The following is a 23,414-nucleotide window of genomic DNA, read 5'->3' on the forward strand; positions in this document are numbered from 1 at the left end:
CTTACCCTATGGGAAGTTAAAAAATATGAACTTGCTGTGAAATAATCATTTTTCTGACGGGGAGAATTCAACTTCAACATTATGACAATAAAAAAAGTTAAAAATTAGTGAAAAAACTTGCTGACAAAGGACATCCATATTCATATAAACTTTGGTCATAAATCAGAAGTGTGCTCGTAATTGAACATAGCTTGTAATAGAAAAGAACAAAATGAAAAGTCTAATTTGTGAGAATGTTCTCGATAACACATCTGGTAAAATCAATTATTTTGTTAATTTTTTTACGGTAACTATAGTAGTTATTCTCGGTTACATGTTATATTTTATTTCCCAATGTAGAGGTAATATCAAGCAGTTTAAAATAAGAGCTACTCTAACGCTGTAAGAACTAATATTATTTTGACATTGCGCGATTTAGAGGTTTGTTATTTGACTGTTGTGATTATAATTAATATTAATAAACGCTCATTGAACCTATCGATATTTACCATAGATAGCTTTTTTACAGTTAATTCACTGCCAACACATTGACCAAGAAAACAAGATTTGTCCAATAAAATAAGTGAACTGAGAATACCATATGTTTAATGTGCTCTTATTTGTGCCATGGTATGTCACCAAGGGAAGTCTGTAATACAATATAGCTATCCCGATAATATGCCCATCAGTATAAATATATGTTATTTATTAAATACTAAAACAAAATTTATTTCTTCGAAAGAAAGTGTTTACGGCAAAATAACAAAAAACATCTCTGCGCTATTATATATGTTTTCTTAATAACAAAACTCTCACTACTATTATATATTTGCAAGCGAGTACAATGATAATAATTTATTGCAAAAACAGTAGAAATAGAAATTTGCTAAAAAACATAACATAGAGAAAACTGTGCAAAGATTTTGCTATAAGAAACCATTTATTGTAAATAATACATTATTATTATACATATTATAACTGGTCGTGAGTAAAAATTAATATTTCACGCAATTAGCACATGTAGAACGACATAATGAAAAAAAAGACACATGACCGATGACTGATAGTTATTGCTCGAATCAGGGTCAATCGTGTATTACTGTACGAGAACAATCGTTCGAATGATAAACGGCGTTCGAAATTTTGAACTCGTTTTTCAAACGTTGTTTTACAAGTTCTATATTCTATATACACGCATTATCTATGTTAATTTAACGAGCATAGTCTTCTATAATCAACAGTATATCAGAATAACATGAAAATAATTGAATCTCATACGAATATTTTAGCCAGGGCATACAAATCCGCATGTAGTGAATGCTGCTTGAAATTTATAATTAAAATGGCAAAATAAATAATTGTCATTAAACGTGTATGTACTTTTGATGTCCATACAATGAAAAATTTCCATAAAATTGCAAAAAATATTATAATTGCTAGGTGCGAAAATGTTCATTTTAATAGTACATGTATATAAAACGCTGTTACAATTATTTTTATATAATTATCCAATGCTTTGTGAGAATAATTTTCTATATTTGTGTAAAAAATAGACCACAAATGAAAGAAACGTTGAATTAATGACAATTTTTCAAATTTTAGTCAACATTGAATAGCGTAGTAGTAAATTATGATAGTAGTAGTATTCAATAATGATCATTTAATTTTATTATAAATGTGAGTAGTATTAATTTTTATTATTTGCAATATGTTAAACACTACTAAAATTACAAAATCACATATCAAAATTATATGATTAACATAAACATATATGTTTAATATGTGAATAAAATTAATTGTTGTATTTTTTATTGTAGTTAGATTTTACAGTAAGTATAGATAACTACAAAAGTGTTTGATGATTTGAGTGTAGTATAATTCAATTAAATACTTGTAATTGTCGCAAATATTTGTATTATCAAGTAGTATAACCAATTCTACTAATGGTAGTTCTTAATGATAGTTAAAATACTGCACTATTACACCTGTCTATTGCTAAATTGCATACATTTTTTTGAATATTGAATATATTTGATTTTCATTTGAGATTATATTTATGATCGTAGCCTGAAGTGATAATTTCAAATTATACTGCTTGATATCGAGCTCGGCTGAGATTGGGATCGAACACAGCTGGCTCTAAAGCGCCGAAATGAAATCTTTCTCCATTCACAATCTGTTCTTGGTGATTCCCAAATAACGGTAGAAGTGTTTTAACTGTTTGAACATGATCTAATGGAATCCTTGTTTATATTGTTGAAACAAGTCTCTCTCATATACATTTTGTGGACAAGACTTCTAGGCATACTGAATATTAAACATGTTTTTGGGCTAAGAGATATGTCAGATAATTGGATAATTGACGATAGTGAACAAGAACATTTGGCTAGTCAACAAAATTGGTGTTGAACATATTTGCATTAATTTTTCAAGAGGTTTTTTGACTACGAATGATAAAATTATAGATAGTAAATGACAGATGGTTAAATAAAGTACATTTGAAAATGAAGAGCTCATTATGTAGCTTGTGGAAGATTTATAATTTAAATAATATTTGCATTTCGTGTTAATATTTGTAATTAATTCATAATGCATTTTTTCGTAAGAAGAACAACATGGAGAACGTAAACGTTTGTATAGTCAAACAGATAGACATTAACATCTTCAAATTAAATAGAATCTAAGGCTTAAAACACGCTTTTTTAACATTCAAGACGCAAATCAGTAGTTCTTATATGATTGTTATCATTTTTCAGAATAAAATGTAAGAAATTATAGTAGCTAAGGTTAGCATATGAACAAGTCACCTTTATTAAAAGACATTTTTAAAACAATCTTAGATAATCCATGTTTGCTCAAATTGTGTAAACACACATAAGGCACAATTATAATAATTTCATTAAATTAATTTCGCTTAATTAATCTTAGGAAGTATGAAAGCTAGTGTAATTTTATTTCCATAGGTAATAAAGTAAACGAGTTACCTTGCAAGAAGTCTCAAATATATATATATATATATATATATATATATATCTCAAGAGTAAACAAAGTTTATTGCAAAAACTCACTCAATACTCAAAATATTAATAATACTTCATATAATCTTAGCAGTGATAAGAAGATAATTATGATCATACGACTTTTGGGTTAATTATGTACAGGTAGTCGATGCAAGAAAACTCATTTAATAGCCTAAAAGCCAAATTTAAAACATATCAGATATTCAACTCCATATCGAATATAAAACGTATTGGGTATTTACCTCTATATTATTATATAGAGATATACTATATACTTATCACTTATAAATCTACCATCAGCTTCTAGAATAAGAAAATTGCAGTGATAATTATGTGCGGGTAGTCGCGTATTAGAAAAATCATTTGATAGTCTAGATACCGAATTTAACACTAATCAGGTATTTTACCTCCATATTTTACTTGCAATTCTAGCTGTGATAAAAAGCTAGTTCATATTCACTTTACAACTATGCAGGTAGTCGCTTATTAGCACATTCATTCAATAGTCTGAAAATAGATTTTAAAACGATTTATAGAGAATATTGCCTACAATTGTAAATAGAATCGAGTACCTCCATGCAATCAAAAGTAACGGCTCCTCGAGTACATATCGAGGCGCGTAGGTAATCTGTTTCACAAACGCGTCGAACTATTTGACCTTTGGCCTTCGATCCGTTTGAAATAGTTCAGCATCATTGTTCGGTAACTTTTCTTTGATTTCAACGGTAAGTAAGATGAGAGATACGACTATCTTACGTGGATTATTAAGAGGCAATCATGTGTCAAGAGTCGGTTCGATTGGCAATTTTCTGCGATTGAACAATAACTGTTAATAGACAAAAGATTTAGTAGTAGACGTATTCAATTAGCTGCATGTAATTCATAATTTGATTACACACACTTGCTTATTAATATATATATATATATATATATATATATATATATATATATATATGTATTAATATCTATGAGTGTATGTTTGTAATAGAGTCCAATGACCGGACATAAGATCAATAAACATATGGATTTTATTAACTTTCAGAAGTAGAAGTTGTTTTGCTTTTGTCAGAAAGTCCATTTTGCTATGTTTTCTCAATGTTTTAAGTCATTATATATTTGTGCTAATATTTGTGCCAATATATATTTATATATTTTGGCCATAAGAGCCAAAATGTTACGTTTCGTCAGCGTTTTCCCAAAAATGGGTGCAGTAATTTGAGAACTTCAATACCATCTCCGTAAGTATTCGCAATGATTGGTTAACAAAGATCAAGCCGTTTTGTTAAAACTAGAAGTAATGTACATAACCACGTTTTGCAAGAAATCCTAAACCGAGTTTGAACATTTAAAATGTTCGAAATCAAAAATAATCAGTTGGGATTCATAATTTCTGTAAAGAAGATTTGTTTGTGGACATGCTGCAGCCTCGTTCCTTACCAAGCATTATAAAATGAATAGAGCTATACTATGTAAAATGTGGTTTGATTATGACAATTCATTATAGTTTAAAATTAACAATAATTTTATAAATACTGATAATCTCTGGTATACAAATTTGGTAATGCTATAATATAAATAACTAAAGACCTAGAGTAATAGTTTTCATAGTAGTAATAATGAATCTTTATCATAAATAAACCATCATTAATAACTTAGTGCAATTCATTTTAATTATTTCTACATTCCCATTACATGGCAAAATTAATGCTTTCAAAAGAATTATTGTGCAATTTTAACACATTTGCTTCCTGCAGATAAATATCTAAATCCATCGTGACAATAATCAACGACCTGATTTTATCCTGTGTCTACTTTGCATGCAAACCTGCATTGATAAATATATTTAAAATGCATGACTTTTGAAAAAAAAAAATTGTGCAATAATACAGAAATGGGATTCTAATTAAAAGGTGAGTTAATTTTTCCAGAAATCTATACCAGTATAATATTGGGGATGATCTTTCTTTTCTTAGAGATTCCATTATTTTTGTGTATTTACTTAGTTATACTGTAGAGTTACAACATAAACTATTTCATAGTACTAAAATTAAACAAACCACATTATGTATGACTTTTCAATAACAGAGATCTGTAAATCTACAAGTCATTATTAGTGTTAATTCTCTACATTACATAATAATTATTTGATAAAATAAAAAAATAATGCAATTAAGCAAATTATAAGTCAAAATTATAATACAAATCTAGCAGAACGGTAATTGTTGAGGAAATCACTGGTCAATTAAAACTCCAGAAGGCATCGAGCACGCGATTTATATGTTTTTTTATAATTTGTGTTTCATAAAAAAGTTAACTCATCAAATAAGCATTAGAAATTGTATTTGCATACAAATAGTAAAATAAATTAAAATCCTACAAAATAATTTAAAATCACAGAATATATTTAGTAAGATACTCGATGTATAATATTATATTATATCGATTATTTATTGTAATTCAATAATTTATGCAGATTTCCTTTGAAGTTTATAATATTTAATTTGAGAAACAATTTGCGATTAGTTCTTAATTAAGTAAACTCTAGTGCCTTCTAGAAATGTCCATTATATATCAATACTTAGTACAACTTTTTAAAAACCAAATAAACGAAAACAACTTGCATATTGTATAGAATATTTATATATAATAATTTACGCTAATTTTTTGCCCTTTATTTGAGCATGAAATACAAGTAGAATAATTAAAAAATATATTTCAGTAAGACGTCAAGTCAAGATCATCATTCAAATATTTGAACAGTCACATTGCAAAAAAGTTTTTTTGCATTATACTGATATTGCAAATTACTATAATGATGTGAGATTATGCAAATCAATTAATATACAACGATTAACTTAGGGTATTCACTTTATAAAAAAATAATTTTGAAGGATATATTATCTGATTTAAAGCATTATATAAAACTATATTTTAGTAATTCACAAATATTTCTATTAACAAATTATTTTTGGATGTTATTATTCATTACAAAAAATAAATTCAATGTCTATATGATCAGAAAGAAAGATTGAAACCTAAAAACAAGCATATAACTGAATAATTCAAATTTCGCGATCAATTTTAATGAGATGTTTTTTCTAAAATAAAATTATTAATGACCATTTCATTCTATGCTGTCGCTGACAGTAGTCGAAAAAAATATAATGAGTTCAGCGAGCATGACAATAAAGACGTTTTTGCAGATTTATAAATTAATATAAAATGGTTTATTATGACGTGCCTTCTGATTCATTATGATCTGTGAAATAATGAAATTTTACTTTGATATATATATATATATATATATATTTATATATATATATATACATATGTACTGAAATACTTGCTGTGCTAAATTATCAATTATGAACAAATTTTGATAATATTTATATTAAACTGTATTTGAATTTCTTTTTCGAAAGGCAGTCAACACTATTGATAATTTCTTCATAAAATTTTAGTCGAATAATTCTCTAATTTCGTCTTTGAACATATTGTATATTATTGTGTCTGATTAAATTTTCCTAAAATTTTATTGATATTTATCCAATAATTTCAATGCTATAAACAAGGTATAGACGTGTGTTGTTACAAATATTAGCATTCTTATAAGTCTTTGTTAAATTTTGCCTTATAATTCAATTCTCATTATTATCAACCAGAGGACAGATTTAGTATTGATAGTCAAATTATCGAATCAACAGAGTATTCTGCTTATATTTTACTTCTTATTTATGTCACATTAATTATAAATAACTAATATCAATTATGAAAAAGATTTCAATATTGTAAAATTGAAACTTGATTTATCTTATAGTTATTTTTAATTTATCTATACAAGACGTTGATTACATGTAAAATAGTGAATAAATTCAGGAGAATAGGCATTATAAAAAATAAATCGATCATTATACAAAAATGAAGCTCTAACTGTCTATGCGTCTAAACTAATCGATCCATTGCGAATAGAAATTCATGAGCCAAATTTGAGCAAACAAAACAAAAATTGATGATAATCAAATCAGATAAGCGGACTTTAAATCCATGTTAGCATCTAACAATAAACGAGTTATATGTGTTCCTCAAGATCAATAGATTGATCTGTGTCTGGTTAGATCCACCACTATCGTCCCGGTGTGTATATAAAAGAACTGTTAGCCATCGACAAACTAACAGTCGCCGCGATCTATCCGTTCGCAAAACAATTTATTTAAATAAAATAATATTAATTTGAAAAGTCATTAAAAGTTTAATACTAAATAATAGATAATAAAATGAATTTTTTAAGTTGTTTTCTTGCAGTAGTTTTAGTAGGAGCCGCCGTTGCTTACGACTTTAAGGACTCTTACTACAGTAAGTAGACAGAACATAAGTTAAGATGACTTACTTTTATTAAATTTATTAGATTTTATAGTTTTATAATATTAATTGTGATATGTAGATCTCCTAAAAATTGTTCCAATATGTATATATATATATATATATATATATATATACAACTTTTTACAATTTACTATCACATGGGAACCATATATTGATTAAATATAAATAACGCTAGCAGTAGTAAACTCAAACTTTATGAATAACTTATTTATTTGCCTTAATTATTTTAAATTATAAAATACGTTTTTTTAACTAATCATTTTCAACCTGGTAGTTTAAGTTACCTTAATCTAAATATAAACTAAAATAATAAATAATAAATAAATTCATGTGTAATATTCTCTAATAATTAATTCTATTATATATGAACAAAGTAATAGTAATTAATATCTTAATAAATAATAATGGTTGTTATTACTAATTCAAAATTGTAACTTTGAATTTCACATTTTTTATTATTTTTATAAATTGTGTTTGGTTTGTCATACGTATATTCTTTATTATTGCTTTAAATCATGAGAGTATGTTAAGATAACTTACTAAGATTTGTTTACAATGATATTATATCGTAAGCAATCAAAAAGAATTATAAGGAGGTTTAATAGCCGCTCCTTGAGTTCTTTTAACAACAGATTGAAAAACATACTTATGTCCTTTTCCTGGACAAGCATCAATTCTTTGCTCTTTAGTAACGAGCATTTTGTATCTGCAAAAATATCGAATTATAGTATAACTTCTCTCAAAGTTTAAGAAAAAAAGATAGAATATCATCCCAATTTATTATAATTTTAGTTACTTGAATTTGGGAACAAATTTAGGTTCTTATGATATAAGCAAAGTTTCGGCTGATTTTTATCATAAAAATCTACGTTATTATAATAACCCTATTTTATTTTTCAAATATAGTAAATATGATAATAATCATATGTGGTTAAAAGGTAGAAATCTTTACCATTATAAAATATCAAATTAATTACCTGCCTGGTCCAGGAATCATTTCGCGATGGACAATTGGCCGTGCAGATATCGACGATATATTAAAAGGGTACATGCATGGTTTTACCGGTTTTGGTAACCCTAAAGTACCCACATTTGGTGGCGGATTGTAATGTTGTGGGCCAGGATCTTTTGGGTTCTTTGGCACCATCGCGACATCATTCAACATTATGCGAAGAAGTGCCTAATAATAAAATAGTTGAATATTCTTTTACCGTTGTTAAATATTAATATCAATTTAGAGCTTCTCATTCTTTTGGAACTTAAACTATTCATTTTATATTACTGTACTTGCATAATTAAAAAAATATAATTTATTTATGGGACCATATGATATACCAATTACAATTTGATAATTGGATATATTGTAAGGAAATCATAATTATTTAAATCAATTTCTGTATTAATTATATTATCAGAAACCTTTTGGCCAAATCGTTTGCCTTTGAGAAATACACCATACGTTTTCCGCTTTTTCAATTTATCCAAATCCGTGGGTAAAATTTGATACTGATGATCACGCGACAAATCTTCTTTGCAAGCTAGATAACCTATTATATACATATATATATATATATATATATATATACATCAATATTAGTTTTTATGTTTGACAATTTTCTGAAAACATTGTAAACCTTTTATGGTCGATGCATCTCTTTTTCCAGTAAACAATTGGTAAGGGCCGTGAGTTGATACCTTTTTATCCAACAGTTGTTGTATTGAATTTTTCACATCATATATACCCGGTCCTATATTATCTTTTGATTTGTAATCAGTAAACCTTATAATTAATTAACATCTTACAACAAGATATTTTTAAATGTAAAAATTATTGGTTTCAAACAACCTGTCCCAATGAAAACCAGGCTCTTCTTTGTTCACTGGTACAATAGTTGAACGTAAACGTGGATTGTACGTTGTGCCACATGGCACTTCAATTTTCTTATCTCGAAAACGGCATGCACGTGAAAAGCTTTTCCCCGAACAGCATCTGAGTATAAAAAAATGCATTCTGTAAATGATAATAAGAAACCATTTCTGCTGTGATTTTATGAAACTCGAGTCGAAACAATACACAAGACATAATTCGGAAATATTCTGCTCTTGTATACTTGAAAATTCTCAGATATTTTCGGAAGGAATTGAAAACTGCTTACCACAAAATTATTAAAATCATTTAATTATTTGAACAAACAACATAATAAGCAACACAGTTGTCCAGCTTCGATGTTTGCTTATTCCACTTTTTTGCTAATTATTTATATAATGATTGTTTGTGTTCCAGTTATTTTACACATATTTATACATGTAATGCCTTTACTATTTAACTCAGCCAAACCAGTTCAAGCAAATATCATTCATGTTGTTCATTAACAAATAAAAGCAAATTTTTTAGCCATTTATCTTCATAGATATTTTTCTACCAGCCAAAATGTTATTTATTTTTTTCTAATTATGAGGAAAAATTTGTGTTACCTCTCACATGGTGGCGTTATGGTGAAATCCTTGCTCGAAATTTCTGGACCACTGGCTGGTCCTCCTAACGACCTGATCCAAAGTTTTTCTTCTAGAACTTTCCTATTACGATAGCCGAGATTTTTAGAAAATTCTTCAGCTTTACGTTTTGCATCCCAATTTATACCATTATTTCGCCGAGGACCATCGACATTTTTTATATTTCATAGGACCTTAGAAATATATGACATGATTTATATTTGTTATTAAAAAAAATTATGTAAATTAAGAGAATTTGTACTTAAGCCGCTGCTCAAAACACATATCTTAAAGTGTGGATGGAAACCGATGTCCTTAAAACGGGTTTCACCGATATTAAACGGGGGTTTAATTTTTGGATATTTTGCTGGAAGCATACTGCGAGAATTTGTCATATTTAACCATGGAAATAAATAATTTTACCCCAATTTAGGCTAATAAAACCAAAATTTTTTTTGGAAACAATCGAATGTTATTTTGAATTGTCACGTTTATATTCACATAATTTTATTTACGGTTAAAATATTTTTTGCAGATGAATTATTGCAGGCTGATTTAGAAGATAATCTTGATATTGAAGGTGCTTTATACAATCATCGTGTTACTAGAGAAACCGAAAATAAAGATGAAGAGAAGAAATGTCGTGGAAGGTACACTAAATCAAAAATTTGAATTTCAATTTTTTTTATAAAATATTCATTAATTTTAAAGTTTTGACTCATAATTATTTTCTCTACAATTTTTTAAATAACAAAAATTCACTTATATAAACATAGAAGGTGAGACATTATTTTCTCAAATAACTAACTATATTTTCATTTCATTTTTTAACAGATTTTTGTTTTGTTGTTACCTATGTTTATCATATGTAATCTTTATAGTTTAAATGTGTTTGTTATCCGCAATCCTACTATTTTACCCCAAAAATGAACACTAGTATGTTTCATATTTATAACAACATTATATTTTTGAAGTATTCCCAAACACAATGTTTACTTCATTTTGATAATTTTTATGTCTTTTAATTGAAAAATGCTTAGTTATCAGTGAAAAAAAATTAAATTTCATACTAATTAAATATATGTATTAATTACAAGTATTATTATTATTTGCGTTCAGCAGTTCTTGAGACTGAAGAAGATGGCATACAAATCTCCAAATCTCAAATAATGCAATTATTTTTTTTTCCAAGTAATTTTTTTTTTAAGAAAGGAGGATTTTAGTTCAAAAGTCCAAAGCTTTCATGATGATAATGTCAATTTTATAATATGGAGATATGGTAACCATTTTTGTCTCTAAATAAATCATTCTTCAAGTTAGCCTTTCACTATAAATAACTTATCAATAATTTATTGCAGAGATAGATACCACAAAAGCTCTTGTTGTTCTGAAGCTGATGACATCAAAGCACATTCCGAGCACATGAAAGAACTGAAAAAACAGTGTTTCAATGAAGTTCGTGCTGCAGCCAAACAGAGCAGAGCTTTAGCCGGTGATGAACAACAACAACCCATGATGGACATTTTCTCTTGCGAGAGAATGAATAAAACAAAATCCGAGATTGTGGTAAGCAAAAAATATGAGATAGATAAATACTAAAATGAATAATGATAATACGCCATCTCAGCATGTTTGTGAAAACAAATGCAGATAATTGACATATGCAAGATTTTTCTCGATCTGTTTATTAATTCTTTTCTCTTGATCTGATTATTGTAACAATATTGTAATATTTAGAAAAATGTTCGTTTTTTGCTTTGTATATTATAAATATTATACATTACTTATTTTTATCTTTTCAGTGCGTCATGCAGTGCGTTGCTAAGAAACAAAACTTGGTAAGTTATTTACAAACAAATTATAAATAGATGTAATTTTTTATGCTACTATTATATTACCATTATATTTTTTAAATTTTTGTTGGCTCCGTGCCAATAGGTCTTTTAGCAACTATAGTTTTTTCATTTATTATTATTAGTTTCTACATATTTTTTTATTCAATTGTAGAAAATTGTATGATTTCTTAACATTTTCAATATTCAAAATACAACTCCAATTGATTTCAATCTCCATATTATTTCTACCATATTTTTAAGTATTATAATCTGAGATTCAAACAAATTCAATATTCATTATATATCATATTATTTTGATCATCTTCATATTCAGTATTACATAAAGGCAGTGTCAGAACTCGATCCGAGGATCAAAAAAACATACTTTCAATTAAATTTTATATTGTTTTTCAAATTCCAGAAAATTATCACAATTTTTCAATTAGTTATTCATTAATTAATTAGTTTTTTCACGTTTGTTAACACACTTCGTGTTTATTTTTTGAAAAAAATATTGCTTTTTCACATAAATTATGAATTAAATAAGCTCTGAATAATTTATAAGTAGTGGAGTACTGACATACCACATAGATGGTTACACGCAAATGTATGTTATGTTATGTGTTATGACTATATAGAAGTATTATTATTATTTATTACATATTACAGTAGTTTTTGAGCGGACCAATAAATAAATGAAACAATACTCACAAGTTTTCAATAAAAGTATATTGCGATATCAAAATGATACAATTATTAAAATACGATCGATTTAAACTATTTGACCATCATTTATTTTTAAAAGTACTGTTAAAATTTTATTTAAAAATGATTTATAAATTTCCATTTGTCTTTTATCAGATCGACGATAATGGTGACCTGAAATTGGCCGATCTTACTAAATATGTAAAAGAGGAGTTACTGATTGGCGCTGAATGGCAGAAAGCCATGGCAGATAAAACTATTGCCAAGTGTGCTGAAGAGGCCAGAGAAGAGGCCAGCAAACCACGAACCAACCCAAATGCTTGCAACCCAAGTGCCATCAAATTCGGACACTGCGTATGGCGCGAAGTTCAATTTGCCTGTCCAGCCGACAAGATCCAAGATATGCAAAAGTGCCAAAAGTTACGCGAACGACTTGTGAAAAAAGACCAAACCTTATTCCTGGCTGAACAACAAGCTGTCGATGCTCAATAAATCAAAAAATTATGTAATTGGTTAGTTATAGGTGACTAATTTTATTTGAAGAGTAATTGTTTGGCGGCAAAAATCTTCTTTACCTACCTGAAAGTATTATTTTTAACTAATTTTATATTACAATAACAATGTGATATTGCACGTGGCATAAACTGCCTAAACTATGCTGTGTTTCTCTTGGTTTCTTCACAAAAATTAGGTATAGAAATTGTATGAATTATTTATTAAATATATTTATATAAATTTATTCAATCCTTTTTATTTGATATTTATAAATACCTCTTTTAATTCACGCAATAATGCAACGATGATTAATCATGAGCTGTTGATGGAAATGAAAATTGCATTTTATATTTACTTGCAATATATCTTTTAGCAAGATCTAGCTTTTCTATTAATGTATTTCTAATGGCTATATGTAGTTAGTGGATATTTCCAACAAGCTACAAGTAGTGAAACGATATTTTTCACGATTTGTGGAGGGTTTGTTTAATGCCTCAATTACGCAAGATCATGAAGATAATCAGTAAAATGGGTTTGAACGAATATATATATATATATATATACATATATATATACATATATATATATATTTATATATATATATATATATATATATATACATATTGCAAAACAAATAACTTAAGATTAGTATAAATGATTTTATACTAAAAAATATGATGTAGTATATACAACGATAAAGAAAATTAAGGTGACTATATATAGTCGATTATCAATATTCGAACTGATATTTTTAAACATACAATTACGTAGTTTGCTTTTAATAAATAAAAATTAAATATTTAAAACAAATCTATGTAAGAAATATGGAACATGGTCCTCCAATGTACGATTAAATAAAAGGTAACGAGGTTCATCTTCTCCTCTATATATATATAATATCATCTTCTCAATATCACACAATGAAATTGTAAACGTTCAAACTAATGGAGAGTTGATAAATTATATTTATCTTGACTGGATGAATTCATTTCGTATCATCTATGCATTCGAAAGTTTTTTTTTGCTGTAACTCAATTCTCTAAATACGCAATTTTGGTTAAGAGTAACAATCTTTATAAACACTCCGTTTTCGTTAAACTTCATGGCTTCGTAAAGTTTAGTAAATCGTTCGGCCAAAGAGTTTTTCATTCGCACAATCTTGCTTTCGTCCGAAGTTGAGGGTTTGATGAAGACGAATAGCTCCCACGAGAGCTTCGCAAAAAAACTTGACTCTCCGCAGCGGTCTTCTAATAAGCTACATGTCATAGATATATCTTTCATTTCTAGAACATTTATTTTCATATGTGTTCATCACTAGATGGTACTTCCGACTGATGGACACATTTAAGGAAATAGCTAAATATCAGGAGCATTTATATCACTTTCAAAGATTGTGATGATTTAATTCACCAAGAGAATAAAACTTTAATACAAATGTTTATTATGCTCGTAATTGAATGTTCTTAGCTAATCAGACTACACTTAGCATTTTGTCATCCTGATGTAGCTATTAAAATCAATAGATATAATAATAGCCCTTGAGTCCGTATATTTCTGTGGTTATAAAACATTATAATCATTCAACAATAATAATTTCATGTTATTAATTTTTGGCATTACTGTACTTAAAGGTTATTTAGCCACAAACAATTTAAGTTGGGAACCCGCATTTATAGACTCCATAATCCCATATACGCGTCGCTCCGTTTGTTTTTTTAATTGAACTATTAAACTAGCGTTAGTCCAGACATACGGCATCCACCTTCCTCCTTTCCCAGGTGGAACATATTTTCAATGTGAATAAATTTTCAAATAGCCCGCCGTTTAAAACGATCGAAAACGGTGCGGTTCAGTTCACTATCTATAATTGGAATCGTAGCAGCCATTCCGGGCGATATATTTTAAACTGATGCTGCAGAACGGACAAGGCGGATATCGAAGTCAAGTTGTGCATATTGTTTTCCTGCGATGACATTGACACAATAACCATAAAATTTCATACATACTTCTAATTCAAGAATTCATATTATTAACTCCCAGAAAGAGAAGTTTGGGACTCCCACAGAAAATCCGATTTGCTAATATTATGTTGTCTGGACTTTTTAAGTGATTCTGATTAGTTCGAATCCAAAATATGACCTATCGTCGACGTTTTCTCAGAAATGGCTAGACCGTTTGCATAGATGTTTAGTTCTGACAGACTACAATATTAACTTTTATTCATTAATTCTATAATTGATAGAATAATGAGCAGCGCGCTTTGTGTCTGCTGATTACGGTTGACGTCCACACTTAAATAAAATACATTTTTAGAACATTGCAACTAGCTTCAAAACAAAATGCTTCGTACTGCTGATTATCAAATATTTAATAGTGTGTCTTTCGTGAAGTTCAAGTTCGCGAAGTTAATTGTTTTCGCTAAATTTATTAATTGTGGTGGCAGAAGTTCTGAATCAATTCTAGAAAAAGAACCTAGAAATGCATTTTCTACTGGAAACAACCACGTTTGACTTTAAGTTATATCTACTTTTTAAAAACTGCTGTCATTCGCTCATTCATAGTTTTCATAATTTCTATTTATAAAAATTACAATCTAAGTATTTAGTTTTAAATATATATATTATATATATATATATATATATATATATATATATATATATATATATATATATATATATATATATATATATATATATATAGATAGATATCATAAGTAAATTGTATTATAGTAGGTTCACAGCTAAGCTTTGATGAATTGCAAATTACAATTATATAACATCTCTATTACCAAAACAAAATCAATAATAATTTAGAATATGAATGTAGAGGGCTGAAGAATGTGTGATCTTTTAGGAAATTAGTGTTTGTGCGAATGAAAGTTGTATCACGTTTAAAAGAAAATGATTAAAAACGCATATATTTTGTTCTAATTTCATTTAGTCAAAATAATCAGGAGTATCGTTTTTATATTATATATTCAAATAAATCTTATCTAGAATTGAACCTGATGGTAAATTTACGTGCTACAGTTGGTGGCGACATCTATTGAATGCTGAAAGAATTATAATTGATGTAACATCAAAGCGGCCGAGTTTGCCATCTATTTATACTTATTTATCTATGATCATAAGTAAATTATATTATAGTAGGTTCACAGCTAAACTTTCATGAATTGCAAATTACAATTATATAACATCTCTATATTACCGAAACAAAATCAATAATAATTTAGAATAGGAAATAGAGGAATTGTCGTAGAGGGCTGAAGAATGTGTGATCTTTTAGAAAATTAGTGTTTGCGCGAATGAAAGTTGTATAACGTTTAAAAGAAAATGATTAAAAACGCTTTTGAAAAAAGTAAAATTACTTTTTGCACTATTTCTTGAAGGAAAAAAACAAGTGCATGTCAGATTGAATTTTAGGGTTTATTACAATTGCATGAAAAGCTTACTAAAGTGTACAGAAAATTAAATAACTGCTTATTTAAACCATTCATAATAGAGACTCTAATGTGCGTTTGTGGAATCAAAAAAATGTCGAATATTTTGAATTTTACAAAAGTTTCAAGGCTCGGTTTGTCTAATCATCAGAGTGATATATTTCATATATAGTCACTATAATATAGACTAAATTGCCCGTGTTATCCGATGCACCACTCAACAAAAGATGAGTACTCAATTGAGCGTTCAAAACACTCATTTTAAACAGTTTTCCATCAAAGTTGTATTTTCCTTTAGAACTATTCTTAAAGCTGTTGCATTTTCGTTCCATTTTACTACAATTTCTCGGCAGAATATCGTAAACGAGTACTATAAACGCATCTGTACTCTCAACCGAACGTCGTTTTCGAATATTACTACATGATTTATTAACACATACCAATACTCGAAGGGAACGGGGCATACAGGGCTCATGATTTGCATTCCGCACGCAGCATGCAAATGGAGTTTATCTCCAAAACGCGTTTAATATTAAATGGCATAGCGAGTTCTATCCAACGGGATTTATGTAAAACACATTCGTTCCCGTCGCGAGATTTGGTAATCTACATCCATGCTACACCGCAAATATCAATGTTAAGTGACCTTTTTGGAAATTCCAAAGTACGGTGAAATAGTCGAAAACAATTTATTTTATTGTTGACCACGCTGAAAAGGAAAGATTATATCGGGTCTAGTTACTTGTGTTTTTATTTGTAACTTGATATAGACAATATCAAAATATTTCTTTCGACAAATGAGTGTACGAGCATATACATGCATGTGAATCACATGCATGAGTTTGTTCATATATATATTTGCATTTGTTCCTTTTTATTTTCATAATAACAATTGAACTATTTATTTGTTACATTCAAATTCCTTTGTTTATATTTAGTTTTTATTTTTGGCATTTTCTTTACTTCCAAATTGTAGATCCACAGATAATTTAGAATTTTACTTCGAAACATATAGAATAGTTTTTTTATTATTGATTGTAAACAAGTATATTAGCCATTTGCATTCAATTATTATTCAATACTTATAATTTTATGTTATATTTCATTTACTTTATGATTCAATAAAAGTATGCAAGATACTGATTACAGTTGACGTCCACACCTAAATAAAGAGCGAGCAGGCCGTTTCTTCAAATTTTATCGTTGAAAGTTTTTTCTATTGATAAATTTCTGTATGAATAAGGTTCATAGTTTAAACTTTAAATTATCCTATTAAAATATTGTAAGCCTACAGTAAAAGGTTGAAATATAAAAATTCATCATAGGAATTATTTAAACTGATGAGCGGCGCGTTTTGTTCCTGCTGATTACAGTTGATGTCCAGACTTAAAAAAATGTATTTTTAAAACACTAAGTAGAACGAAGAGTGTTAAATGAAATAATTTAATTTATTCTATTCAATTAAAGATATTATAAGTTTGTTTGTATTCAAAATATTAATAAAATATCGCATTGATTAGTTTTTGGTGAAAGCGAAAACTTTCGAAATAAAATGTTGAAAAATACATCAAATTTGCCAAATGTTAATTGTTATTGAAGAATTGAATTTATATAATTTATTGATTAATTATAATTTATATATATCTGTACCCACATAAATTAAATTTATAATTAAAAAAAAACAAACAACTTTTTATATTCTCAAAAACTGTTAATTTGATTTTTACTAGTAAAGAAAACTAAATTAATTAATTTTAAAGTTAAAATATGAGTTATAATAATCAATAAATATTAATAATAATATGATTACTCTTATTACCCAATAAAATATTAATTTTTTTATTTTAAATTTGAATATTTCAATTAAATACATTTTACACAATTCTGTTAATTTGAATTTGAAAAAAGGAGTTGTTACATCTCTGAAGTTAGCAAGTATATTTTTCCTTGATCGGGTAATACTAAAAGCTTGCGATTTTGCTCAACAAATTTGACATATCACTTCAACTTGATCGATTCGATTAAAACAAAATACTAAAGCATATTTATAAGCGTCTAGTAATTACTAGTATCTGACTTCAATATTATACGAAAACAATAATATTGTAAGCCTGAATTAATTCTTGCTATAAGCAAAAGTGATTTAACTTAAATAAAAGTGATTTCACGTAAGAGTATCTGAAAATACTTTTCATAACCCAAAAATAATTTTTAGTGCAAAAATGATGTCAAATAACATTATTCGGCGTGCGTGTATCGGAGTAAGTAAATAGACTATATAAGTACAAATAACAATAATACTATTTTTGTAATACGAATTCATTTTAATATTTTTTTATTTTCCCCACAGTTTCAGGCTGTAAGCTTCAATCAGTGTTGCTCAGTTCGTATCAAACCAATCGCATCCGTCCTGTCAATGAATTATAGCCAAGGCAATTTGTCACCGAATAGCGTTACAACCGATAATAGTGCGAATGATAAGCGATTTTGTGTTCCTAGTTTGCTGTCGCATCAGAGGCGTCAAATCTCGAACACGGCGATCCGACGCGACATCGACCAAGCTGCCAAATACATTGGCGCCGGGGCAGCTACTATAGGATGTGCTGGCGCAGGTTAATTTCTATTTATTATTAATTTCGGTATAGAAAACGCAGCAGATAAATAATTGATGTTATTATTTATGCAAATTTTTTGAACTTACCGTAGAATCGATTGAAAATAAAATTAAAACTAGTGGTGTTTGGCATCATGCCTTAAGGCAAATTGCTGAAACTTCCCGTACCTTAATGAAATATTCGAGTAATATTAAATGTTTTCAAATAGATTATTAATATCATTAATTAAAATATTATATATAAGTGATGTTTAAAACTTTAGCTAGAATTAAAACGAAAAATAAAACGAAAATAAAAAAAACAAATAATTTTTCGATATTAAAAAAAATATTTTTTTTAAATAAAAAAAAAATTAAAAGAAATTCTTTTCCCAAAAGCAATTGTTTCGTCAACACAAGCAGAAAGCATTTTTCAAATCGGTTCATCCATACGCCCGAAATCGTCGACGAAAAATTGTCTCTACCAATATACACGCACACACCTACACACACATGCATTTTTTTTAAGGTATGCCAAAATGTTCAGAAACCTCTAAAGTGTGAAGATATGTAAAAATTTTCATTTTTGGTTTTTGTTTATAATAAAATATTTATTTACTGGAATAAATTTACTTTATAATAATTTATTGCAAAAATTTCAGAGATCAAATTTCAGATAAATAACAAAGAGAAAATTTTTAAATTTAAACTTCATATTTACTTTTAAGTTATAAACTTACCCTACGGAAAGTTAATAAAATAAAATGTGGAATTAATAGATTTTATTAATAAACTTTTGAATTAGAAGTTTAAATTTAAAAATTTTCTCTTTGTTATTTATCTGAAATTTGTTCTCTGAAATTTTTGCAATTTAGTATAAAGTGAATTTATTTCAGTAAATAAATATTCTATATTAAATTATGAAACTAAAAAATATAGATTGAAAATCATGTTCGTGCCTATTTATAATATGAACTAGGTGCAAGTGGAATTTAAAGCAAGTTGCATGAACTTACAACACGTGTAAACAAATCGACTTAATCAATAAGAAATGAGGTTCAGCTATTTAAAGAAAATTTAATAAAATCCCAAGTTTTAGCCTAAAACAAATCAATAAGATTTTTAATTTATATATTTCGAACAAAATTATATTTATTTATATATTAATTGTATTGCATAAACCCTCGCTTGTATGTCCTAAATGAGCAGACCATTATTCTAAACTTTTTCATAAGCCTCCAATATTTCAGGATGTTCGTTTTGAATATATATTCTATAGCTTTTCATTTATATTAAGAATTAATTACAAAGAAACAGCTCTGCAGATCTTTGCCAATTTTATAATGTAATTGTAAATGTAGAAGAATCAAACTAATCTTGTAAAACTATTTCAAAATTTAACGCAACTTCATTTATATTCCCAGGCATCGGGATGGGTGCAGTTTTTGGATGCCTGATATTGGGTTATGCTCGCAATCCATCGCTGAAGGTACAACTTTTCTCTTATGCTATTTTGGGTTTCGCACTAGTCGAAGCTATGGGATTGTTCTGCCTGATGTTGGCATTTCTTCTATTGTTTGCATTCTGATTATTTCTATCATGTCAAATGCATGATAAATCAGAAAAGCCAGATGAAATCAATAAGAACCGAATTCAGAAGACATATGCTAGATACACGTGGAATACTACGTATATTTAACATGGAATTGCTTTGTTAATCGACTACTTTGTAGCTTTCATTAATGTAATAAACCTTATTCATGTATTTCTATTCTCTAATAAAACATGGATTTATTACTTATAATGAGTAATTTTATTTAGTGTAAATTCATTTTAAAGGCCAATTTTTGGATGAATTTGTAACGTAATGTTACAGATATCTTAGGTTGAAAAGTTTCAAAAAGTTGGTCGTAATATTGATGCAGTTGAATAATGAATTTGAGTCTTTACAGAAATTGTATAGTATTTATGGATATATAGGTATAGGGGGCGATTCTGCCATTAAATAGATAAATGTTATTATAGCAAAGCTATGTTACGAAGCGCTTCTCAGAAAAAATGGTACTGAATATTTTCAAAATTCTATGCATTTGTTGTGCGACCTGGTGTTTTACGCATAAAATTCACTTCCCTTAGGTATATGTTATTATGTCACATCACAAAAATGCACTTATGATAACATTATTTTTTTTGACATTTGTGCATTTTTAGGTTAGGTTTTCTATATAAAACGCATGACTGCACAGCAACTACACGGCATTTTGACAGTATTTAGTATCATTTTGTATGATAAGCGCTACGTCACACGGTCTTGCCATAACATTATTGATATTTTTGCAACAGAATCGGCCCCATAGATTAGATACATTAATATAGTATCTATTACAAGTAATTTTATCTCGTGATGAATCCTAGCTCAAAGCTGCAGCGTCATATAAAAAGATCGCCATAACTTTCAAAATTTAATATCATGCATAAATATTGGTTTTCATTATCAGTTTAAAATTCGCGCATCGCTTCGGGAACCGGTTGAGCTAGTTGGACCGTTATCACGGAAACTGCCTGTAATGTTGGCCATTACGAAGTTTTGTCCGAGTCATTCTGTGAAGCAGGCGCTCCAACCTCAAAAGTCAATTACAATGAGCAATCCGTGAAAAGTTTAAAACGATGGCGTAGCCGAGAAAATCAAATGTTCATTGACTCAGTTTTCATAATCATTTTTGTATAACTAAAAGTACAAATATTATAATTCACAAACTGAACTAATTAAATGTTATAGTACATCAATTATTATTTACTTGGCCGATGGTAAAAGCTACACATGGGAGCAATTAATTAGTAGTGTTAATGATTTTATCCTAGCTCTTATCTGAATGTTTGGATTATTTTTTTTATGAAATATATAAAGGTTCTTGGCAATCTGAGATGATCTAAAAAATCAGTTCATATACATTACACCTATTATTATTAAAATATTTAAATTTTCCGAACTACACAGCTGTTCGTAATAAGAGTATCCTACTCATAGCTCATTCATCAATCACCCACGATTTCTATTTATTTGACGGGGGACCAAACAAACTACAATACGTTGCTTCACCTTATTCCAAATATTAGGCAAAGCGATTGATTTTGGAAGTAACTCCTAAATAAATTAAAGAACTAGGATATTCTCAAAATATATATTTAAATTTTTTATTAATAAAAACTATAACAGAGATGATAGTTAATAGTCACTTTGGGACAATTTTCGATAAAATAATTATTTAATACTTAAATCCTAGTCTACAAATTGTACAAACATCAGAATACAACATTAGTTCGATTTCACACGTGTTTTATCATGAGTAAAAAAAAATATTGCACTTATGATAACAATATTATTTGATATTTGTGCCATTTGAAGGTTAGGTTTTAAAGTTGATATAGCGTGAAACTCTGGATTGAACAGTAGTGACATAGCTTTTTGACAATTCGTAACTACCAACTCATGCAATTATTCAACAGTGAGATTTGTAACATAGCATAATTATGTAATCTAGAGAATTTATATTTCTATTATTTTTCGATGAAAAATATTATTAGACGCAAGTAATTTGAAATTTATAAAATTATTTATACAATTGTATTCGAAGATTTGAAAAATTTTAAAACTATCTATAAATCTATACAATGCAACAACTGATATAAATAACTCAACGCATAATGATAAAATGGAATATATAAAACCTATATATATATATATATATATATATATATATATATGTATATATATATTGATTAACATGTGTCTCTTCCATTAATTATATATATATATATATATATATATATATATATATATACGTAGTAATGGAATATTTTGATTTCATTTATTTTATTCAACTTGATATCTTAATTATAGGTTTCAATTAATCGTTAATGAAGATATGATTACAACGTACAGCAAATATTTTCACAGAACCCTAAAATTATATTCATTTTACTTATAAATAAATTATGATCTTCGACCCTTCTCATATAATCATGAACATACAATCTTGATAATCGAATTAGTCTAGACGGTTATGAGTTACGGCTTTATTTGTAGTTTATTTTCCAAGATGTATCATATAACAAAATCTTTGAAATAAAATTGATAACAAGTTAGCTCAATTGTATAGGTTCTGCTTTCTTACATGACTATGTAATTCCATTTTTATCATAAGAACGGAATAAAAAAACTTTTAAGTAAGAAAATGTAGCTTCTTCAGAGTGTCTGTTTTGTGCGTTTGAAAGCTCCAAATCCGAAAAATATCTCGAAGCTTTCAACAATCGTGATATACTGTTAGTAGTTTTCTGAAATAACGCCGAAGCCGGATTAGGAAAGGAATTGAAGTTTCCTATGGATAATACCAGAGTTCTAAGTTAATATCTTACTTTAAACATAAAGAAAATTCGATATGTTACAATTGCAAAGTTAGTAAGGAGCTTAA

The 23,414-nt window shown here is 27.7% G+C and overlaps 2 protein-coding genes across 2 annotated transcripts; both read left to right on the plus strand.

Moving 5' to 3' along the window:
- Positions 1-7,273: 7,273 nt before the first annotated feature.
- On the plus strand, positions 7,274-12,907 carry LOC113373627. The gene is made up of 5 exons (XM_026613911.1): positions 7,274-7,352; positions 10,411-10,525; positions 11,234-11,441; positions 11,678-11,713; positions 12,572-12,907. The coding sequence occupies exons 1-5, from the start codon at positions 7,274-7,276 to the stop codon at positions 12,905-12,907; spliced, it is 774 nt and encodes a 257-aa protein (XP_026469696.1).
- A 5,664-nt stretch (positions 12,908-18,571) lies between these two features.
- Positions 18,572-20,530, plus strand: LOC113373628 (ATP synthase lipid-binding protein, mitochondrial-like). Its single transcript, XM_026613912.1, has 3 exons — positions 18,572-18,610; positions 18,700-18,961; positions 20,367-20,530. Exons 1-3 carry the CDS (start codon positions 18,572-18,574, stop codon positions 20,528-20,530), a joined length of 465 nt encoding a protein of 154 aa, XP_026469697.1.
- Positions 20,531-23,414: the final 2,884 nt, after the last annotated feature.

Source organism: Ctenocephalides felis, unplaced genomic scaffold (genome assembly GCF_003426905.1).
Source record: "Ctenocephalides felis isolate EL2017-DRISC unplaced genomic scaffold, ASM342690v1 CF-g0.4_SCAFFOLD_01604, whole genome shotgun sequence".
Classification (NCBI taxonomy): domain Eukaryota; kingdom Metazoa; phylum Arthropoda; class Insecta; order Siphonaptera; family Pulicidae; genus Ctenocephalides; species Ctenocephalides felis.